The following is a 7,988-nucleotide window of genomic DNA, read 5'->3' as shown; positions in this document are numbered from 1 at the left end:
CCAGGACTGCCTATCACCACAGTGTATTTTTCATCTTAGGACTTTTCCTCGCCAAGAGTTTTCACCGTGCAGATCAGTGGCCAAGGGCAAAGTTAATTTTGTGGGGGAAATATTAGTGTCTGTGGAGAAACAAACACATAAACATAATGACAGTACAACGTCCTGGTAGTTACAATGGTGGAAGGTATTCTTCAGACCCTGGTGGGCAGAGGAGGGAGCTGATGAGATGGTTTGGGAGTAACCGGAAGGCTCTCCACCAGCCATTGTTTTCATAAAGCTACTCTAAGTCTTCCCTTTTGTGAGAGCCAAAACGTCTCCAGATACTTAGTTTCTAAGGATGCTGAAAGCCAAGCCTCTACGTTTACTCCTTTTCTATGCCAGCTTTGTTTAAAAGTAGTGGGGTTTTGTTTGAATTTACAAACAACCTATGTTCCTCAGAAAATTTTTAAAAATACTGAAAAATGAGGGGAAAACCCCACCTACTTTCTGTACTTGTACATCTGTAATTCTCACCTTGGCTGTACATTAAAATGATCTCAGGATCTATTTTTTATTTTTTAGGAGCTATTTTTTCAAATCAGATTTTCTTGGTTTGGGTTGGGCATGTTTAAAAGCTTGCAAGGGATTCTAAGTGCAGTCAGGGTTGAAACCTACTGTATACGTAATTATTAATACTTTGGCCATTTAAAATAAACTTTTTTTTTTTTTATTATTTTTCGCTTTAAAATAAACTTTTAATGCGTTTCAGTTTTTTTAAGAATCACCCTCATCCTCTAATTCTCTTTTGTACCACAGAATTTTAATCATCTTTTTAAATGGTTGTATAGTATTGTATCGACATAGTAAATTTTTAGTAACGAATCGATTGATGGATATTACAATTTTGTATACCTTCTCCTCCCTCCCCCCCCCAAAAAAAAGTTTTCATGCATCTGTGCAGTCTTGTCCTTTTTATTTTTTTCAGGAAATTTTCCCATAAGTGAACTTTCAGAATCTGAATTACGTACTTCTAAAATGTCCTCCAGAAAAGTGACAATCGTTTCTGCAGCTTTTGTTCATCAAACACGCAGACTTGTGGGTTGCACACTCCTTCCCACGTAGGGACACTGCAGCTTCGGGGAGGGACCCGCTCGCCTTCCCAGGTCAGGACAAAAGGCTCGAGTCGGGGCAGGCAGCCTGGCTTCCGGCTCGAGTCCTGGACCCGGATTGCCGCAGAACCGCCGAGAGCCGCGGACTTCGGGGTGGCGCTGGCAGCAGGAGGGGCGGGGGGTTCCTAGGTCACGCTCCACCCCGCTAGCACCAGGGCGCCCCTATTCGCCGCTCCGAGAGCCCGCGCCGCGCCGTCAGCCCGCCTCCCGGAAGGAGAAGGCCTGGATCCGCCTCTTTTCCGCCCGGCTTTGGTTGTCATTGGCTGGCGGCGGGGTATATTAGTACGTCACTTCCGCCCGCTCGGCCTTTCCGCGCTACCCAGGGAGGGCTCCATACGGCGTTGTTCTCGGTGAGTCCCCTGTGTAGTTCCCTGCGTCCCCCCAGGGCCACTTGAACTTCCGTCCTGCACAGACGAGGGGCGCGAGGACCCGGGGTGAGACCTGCAGATGGAGCGGGTCTGGCGGGGCCCCGCGCGCCCGCATTGGCCCGGCGGCCCGCACGTGGCCGACTGGGCCTGCGGGCTCCCACAATGCCCTCGGAGGTGGCGCTGGAGCCCAGGCGCGGGGCTGGGGTGCGGTCCGAGCTGCTGGTGGGCGCGGGTTCAGAAAGGGGGAGTCGGGGATGCACCGCGCTGCGGTCGCTTGGGACCCCCAGGCTTTGGCTGTGAAACCAGAGGCCTACGCTCCATCTTACACTTGCTGCTGGGGCGCGTCGGGTCTTCCGTTTGGTGTTGATGGGTTTTGGGGAAAAGGAATTAATTGCTCCTGGCGGGAGGTGAATTCCAACGCGCCCACCTACGAGCTACTTGAATGCAAACCTGATCGTCTCTCCACTGCCGTGGCTCCGCTTATGTTCTCGAATGTGGCTGCTCTTCGCACATCTTTGCTCATCTATACCTTGAGCTTAACTCCCAGGTACCTTGAGAAGTGTTAGTTTCATTTAGTTTATTACCCGGCTGTTTCCCTATCCCCACACCACGCTCTCCTCAGTACGATTTGATGCGGTTACGTGTGTAGCGAAGTCCGTGCAATTGTGTCTCATCCCACTGGACTGTACGGTCAGCCTAGAAGGTGGGCTAGATTCCATTGAAAGATGAAGTTGCTTTGAGGAGTAATTAGAACTCATCTGCTTCCCCTACCCCCCTGGAATGAAAAGGACTAGATGGTCAACTTTTGTTTTCCAGGTTCCCACGTAACTTAAAGGGAAACTTTTCACAATGTCCGGAGCCCTTGATGTCCTGCAAATGAAGGAGGAGGATGTCCTCAAGTTCCTTGCAGCAGGAACCCACTTAGGTGGCACCAACCTTGACTTCCAAATGGAACAGTACATCTACAAAAGGAAAAGTGATGGTCAGTCATTGCTTTACTGGCCTTTTTTTTTTTTTTTGCCATTCCACCTTTCAGGGCAAATTTTGACTCCCACCGTTCTGTTGAGAAGTGCTGGGTGAAGTAATTTCTGTGTCTGCTTTGGAGTGCTCTCTACTAAGTAATAAGACCAGATCTCTACATTGAGAACAGGCTTTAAAACTAACTGTTCTGGCTGTGGTTGGAAGGAAAGGTTTGTGGGCTCCAGTGGAAAAGGGTCATGGGACTTGAGTTGGGTCATGAAGGTGTGAGATGAGATGCTGAAGCTCATGAGCTGAGTTCCCCTCCCATAGTGCCTTAATTTCATAGGTGCTGGTAGAGGTTAGTGCAACTAAATTTGGAGGAAAGTCAAGCAAGAGAAGAGGGGATTAGCAGTTCGGCTTGGGAGGTATTAGAAGAGAGAAGACAAGAGTGGAAGGCATTACAGTGGGTAAAGCATTTACTCAGTTTGGAGATGGAGCCAAGGAGGGTTTCAGCTATGACGACGGAGTTTTAGATTGAATTTGGTGTCAAGGCAGATGAAAGAGTAGTGAGAGGCCAGACTGGGCAACAACTCATAGGCATTACTGCAGAGAAAGAGAAGATGATGACCTGCTGATTGAAAGCTGCACACTATTAAAGCTCGGGGTGGAGGCCAGTCTTGGCCGATGAACTTCTGAGTGTCGGAAGTGTGCTATATTAATGGCAGGACTTTCGCTGACACCAGTAGAGCTTGCCTCTGTGACTGGAGTTGATAGTGCTCTCTGCCACATTCAGCTGTTTAGGAGAATGTCCGTTTGCAAAGCCAGGTCAAGTGCTAATACCTCTGCTGCCACTAGGCATCTACATCATCAATCTGAAGAGAACCTGGGAGAAGCTTCTGCTGGCAGCTCGGGCCATTGTTGCCATCGAAAACCCAGCTGACGTCAGTGTCATTTCGTCCAGGAATACTGGCCAGGTTTGTGGAACAATATGGTTGGTTTTTATTATTTAGAAAATAAACATTTGGGGATGTATGGAAGAGTATAAAAATAACCCATGATTTCACTCCAGAAATGTTGAGCGGCCAATATTCAACATTTTCGGTGTATATTACACTTGCCACCTGACAGTGTGTTGAGCTTCATTTTTCATGTCATGTATTTTCTTGTGCCACTAAACATCGAGAGATGACCCTGATAAAACGGCTCATCAGATTTAATGTAGTCAAATTTTTTATATTTAAATGAAGTACTGGGTTAAAATAAATTTTGTTGTCAGCTGCAAAGGTTTTCAACTCCCTCCTGGGAGCACACCCTGCTTTTCCCTTTCCCACCCTTGCTCCTAAAATAAAAGAAAGGTTGTATAAGTATGGTGCTAGTCCTCTCATCCAAGTCTTCATAAGAAGCAAGAGTAAGGATCTTTTCCAACTTAAATAAAACAGCTTTTTTATTCACCCCATTTCTAATTTTGAGAAAAATGCTTGGCTTTGATTTGAATGGAGCTTTTAAAATCATGGGAGAATCCTTTCATGTTTCATTGTTTAGCTTGACAATAAAACTAGTTCCCATTAACTTCCAGTGTGTTCTGTGGGGGTGGGGCTAGTGGAGTTGGTTGTTCCCCAGAGGCTGGCTTGTGACTGGGTCCCTCCGGTTCGGTGCCTGGTAGAAGAAAGTCTGCTGTGGAATGAACTTAGTGACCACGCTTAGCTTCCTTCAGTGGAAATTACTAAGCATTTATATTGATCTAGGAAGTGTTGCTAGGTGCTTGGGATATAGCTGGAAAACAGCCGAATGTGCCTTTTGGAAGGCACACAGGAAATAATAAACTCTATAGAAGAAAAAGGTGAGGGAAGGTAAAGAAAGCTGGCTGTTTCTGCTTTTTGTAGGATAGCTGTGTGATGACCAGAGCTAGAAGTGCCTACTGGTTTTCAGGCACTGTTGTATCGGTTCGTTTAATTTTATAACCCTACTAGAGGCCCTACTACGTGTGCAAAGCCGGGCACGTGTGGGGTCCCTAGGCCTGGCCAGCCCCAATTGGGGCCAGAGGCTGGCTGGCAGGGGTGGGGGTGACCGGTGGAGTGCACTGACCACCATAGCGACTGGACGGTCAGTTGTAAGGGTTGCTTAGGCTTTCCTACATGTAGAGGAGGAACCTGGAGGCATATGAGTAATTAGCCCAAGTCACTCACAAAGTGGCCCATGTGGGTAGAAATCAAGCAGTGTAGCTATGTCCTCCAGAAACAAGGGAGCCAGTGAGCCGCAGGTACCTGAGGGGTTGGGGATACAAATAGTGTGGGTTGTGTTTTTTTTATACTAGTTTTGTAAGTATTTGACAAGTAACATGGAGGCCAGAATTGCTGGAATTTGATGCTTCCATTTTTGAGAAAGGGCTATTTGGGGGTTCTGGCTAAAGAGGCTGCTTCACATGATAACAGAACCTGTCACATGTTTACTCTGAGGTTCCTCTGTCTCTGGAGCACTGCTAACTCTTAATGTTAATTCTGAAGCGAGCTGTGCTGAAGTTCGCTGCTGCCACTGGAGCCACTCCCATTGCCGGCCGCTTCACTCCTGGAACCTTCACCAACCAGATCCAGGCAGCCTTCCGGGAGCCAAGACTTCTGGTGGTTACTGATCCCAGGGCTGACCACCAGCCTCTCACAGAGGCGTCTTACGTTAACCTGCCCACCATCGCTCTGTGTAACACAGACTCTCCCCTGCGCTATGTGGACATCGCCATCCCCTGCAACAACAAGGTAACTGCTTTTCCGTCTAAACTAGATCTTGAGAATGAGTGCTCCAGAGAGGGTTGGGCATTCCTCTGCACATTGTTAGAGCTTGGAGTTGCGGCCCCTGGTGGCCCATTGACTCACAAGTGTAGGTAGTGTGCTACATGAGAGGCAAGACTTGGCAAACACCACAAGGGTCTCTGGCCCAATGAGTGGAGTTTGATAGTAATTCTTGCTACAAGTGTGAGTTGAATGTATGAGAGCTTTAAGGATATGAAAACATTTGAAAGAGTTTGTTTTCTTCTGCTTTCTCCAAATTTCTTGCTTTACTTGGGCCTCTCAGGCATACTTGGCCTTTCTGTTTTCAGACCAGCTTGATGAATCCTTAAAGGTCCTTAAAAGGTGGGCTGCATATGGTTCAAGTTGGTCCAGTTTGTCACTGGTCTCAAAACCCTGAGTCTCTTAACACGTTAAGCGCTCAGCCTGTTTTGTCTTAGGGACGGAAAGTATAGTGTCACTCACCATAACTGACATGGTGCTTAACGTGCTAGAGGTTTTTAATTAAATAACCAGTGCCCTGGCACTGATCTTGGGGTATTTAATTTTGTTGCCTAGGATAGAAGCTTGACAGCAGTACTTTTATAAAATTTCAACCAATCAAGGTTGAGAACCACTGATAAATTGAACAATCATAATCTTCTTGTTTTAAACACTAAATACTGAGCCATGTCTGTTCTCTTGGTACCAAGAACCTAGATGATGTGGATTTGGGTTAGGTGGAATGGGAGGTACATGCTGTTTGGGGTTGACCGAGTGTCACTTCTATTGTTTTCAGAGAGGAAGGGAGAGGGAGCTAGAAACATCAATGATGAGAGAGAGAATCATTGATCGGCTGCCTCCTGTATGCCCCATACTGGGGATTAAGCCTACAAAACCCAGGCATGTGCCCTGACCGGAAATCCAATCAGGAACTCTGGGTTCAGGGAGATGGTCAACCATGGAACTGCATCAGCCAGGCCCGAGTGTCACTTTCTAATACCCTGGCATTCTTGCAGGGGGCTCACTCAGTGGGTCTGATGTGGTGGATGCTGGCCCGGGAAGTACTCCGCATGCGTGGCACTATCTCCCGTGAACACCCGTGGGAAGTCATGCCTGATCTTTACTTCTACAGAGATCCTGAAGAGGTAAGCTTCCTCCACAAAGGCTTGTGGTCACATAAGCAAATTGGACACCTTGGTTTATACTTCTTGCAAGTAGAAGTTGTCAGTACTTATGAAAAAAAAACACCTTTTTTTTTTAACCAGATTGAAAAGGAAGAACAGGCTGCTGCTGAAAAGGCTGTGACCAAGGAGGAATTTCAGGGTGAATGGACTGCTCCTGCTCCTGAGTTCACTGCTGCTCAGCCTGAGGTTACAGACTGGTCTGAAGGCGTGCAGGTGCCCTCTGTACCCATTCAGCAGTTTCCTACTGGTATGTACAGTAAAGCCTCCATGTAATGGACTAATTTGGGTGAGGGTTGTTAAACCCAAAGTCCATTAAAAAATTAACAAGTTAGATTACCTGTTTTTACTTTATGTAGACAAGTTTGTGTAGTTAAAATTAAGTATGAAAAGTTTTAACTTCACAGTAAAGTTTTCTATATATATTACTATAATTTTAAATTTGTACTGAATAGGTCTAGTCACTTAGAGTAAACACGCACATAGCTGAGGTATGGCTTAGCGCATGTCACAACATCCAAGGAAAGTCACGCCATTTAACAACAACCAATTACCTCATGTGATGTGTGATTTTATGCTAGTCATTCTAATCATTGGCTGAACATTGTTTACAAGCGGTGACTCTTGAGTTTAAATATGTAGACTATAGTCGTAGATACATAATATTTCTGTCAGCGAAATCACTAGTTTTTTTCAACATGGCCTATTCACTAAAATTAGTTAAAAATAACAGTATGAATTAATAACAAAAATAACGTGCTAATTATGAGCAAAACTTAGTTAAAAGCCTTTTCAAAAATTAATAGGGTGTTAATTTTCTCATGACATACGGACTGGAAATTTTGCTCATTAAATCCGAAGTCTGTAAATCAAGGTCTGCAAAATCAATGGTTTACTGTATCATGATAGAAGTGCATCAAGCTGGTGGTTTGGAACGTCTGTTTTTAATCTAACGTGAATGATCTCCAAGGCCATATTAAAAAGTTCGTCCTGGTATTCATAGCTGTGTTAACCTAAGAGATTGAATTCAGGTGCATTTGATCTGATTTTGAAATGTGTGTCTGACAGAATGCAAGGCAGATTGCTGGTGCCAGGGAGGTGACAAAAAATACTATGGGAACAGAGCTGATGGCTTTTCTTTTTTGGTATTTTCTTAACAGAAGACTGGAGTGCTCAGCCTGCCACTGAAGACTGGTCTGCAGCCCCCACTGCTCAGGCTACTGAATGGGTAGGAACAACCACTGAGTGGTCCTAAGCTGTTCTTCCACAAATTCTTAACAGAACAGAAATAAGGTTGATGGAAAATAAACAGTTTCTAAAAGTCGTGTCCATTGTTTCAGTTTTTTATTCCAGATCAAGATGCCTGGAGTTACTTTAGGTGCCTTGACAAGTGTATTGCTTTTCACTTGGGGATTTTCCTGAGCTGCTTTTTTGTATAAGGATCATCATGTGTTCTGGAAATAGAGGTGAATAGCTGCACATAAGTGCTAACCCTAGGATTATTTTTCCAAGGTTCTGATATTCTTAACATCTGTATTGATCAATTCTATAGAATCCAGATTTTAATTG

General features: G+C 45.4%; 1 protein-coding gene and 2 non-coding genes across 3 annotated transcripts; all 3 read left to right on the top strand.

Annotated features, from left to right (window-relative positions):
* The first annotated feature begins 1,426 nt into the window (after positions 1-1,426).
* Positions 1,427-7,746, top strand: RPSA (ribosomal protein SA). The gene is made up of 7 exons (XM_070391559.1): positions 1,427-1,498; positions 2,333-2,498; positions 3,332-3,450; positions 4,981-5,226; positions 6,255-6,383; positions 6,504-6,669; positions 7,580-7,746. The coding sequence occupies exons 2-7, from the start codon at positions 2,366-2,368 to the stop codon at positions 7,672-7,674; spliced, it is 888 nt and encodes a 295-aa protein (XP_070247660.1). The 5' UTR covers positions 1,427-1,498; positions 2,333-2,365; the 3' UTR covers positions 7,675-7,746.
* On the top strand, positions 3,118-3,267 carry LOC138992847 (small nucleolar RNA SNORA62/SNORA6 family). Its single transcript, XR_011468174.1, has one exon. It is a non-coding gene; the product is annotated as a small nucleolar RNA SNORA62/SNORA6 family (small nucleolar RNA).
* On the top strand, positions 5,291-5,442 carry LOC138992846 (small nucleolar RNA SNORA62/SNORA6 family). The gene has a single exon (XR_011468173.1). It is a non-coding gene; the product is annotated as a small nucleolar RNA SNORA62/SNORA6 family (small nucleolar RNA).
* Positions 7,747-7,988: the final 242 nt, after the last annotated feature.

Source organism: Myotis yumanensis, unplaced genomic scaffold, assembly GCF_028538775.1.
Source record: "Myotis yumanensis isolate MYYU_CA2020_CCGP unplaced genomic scaffold, mMyoYum1.0.hap1 SCAF_14, whole genome shotgun sequence".
NCBI lineage: Eukaryota > Metazoa > Chordata > Mammalia > Chiroptera > Vespertilionidae > Myotis > Myotis yumanensis.
The sequence above is the reverse complement of the archived record's forward strand: the minus strand, read 5'-3'. Positions and strand labels throughout refer to the sequence as shown.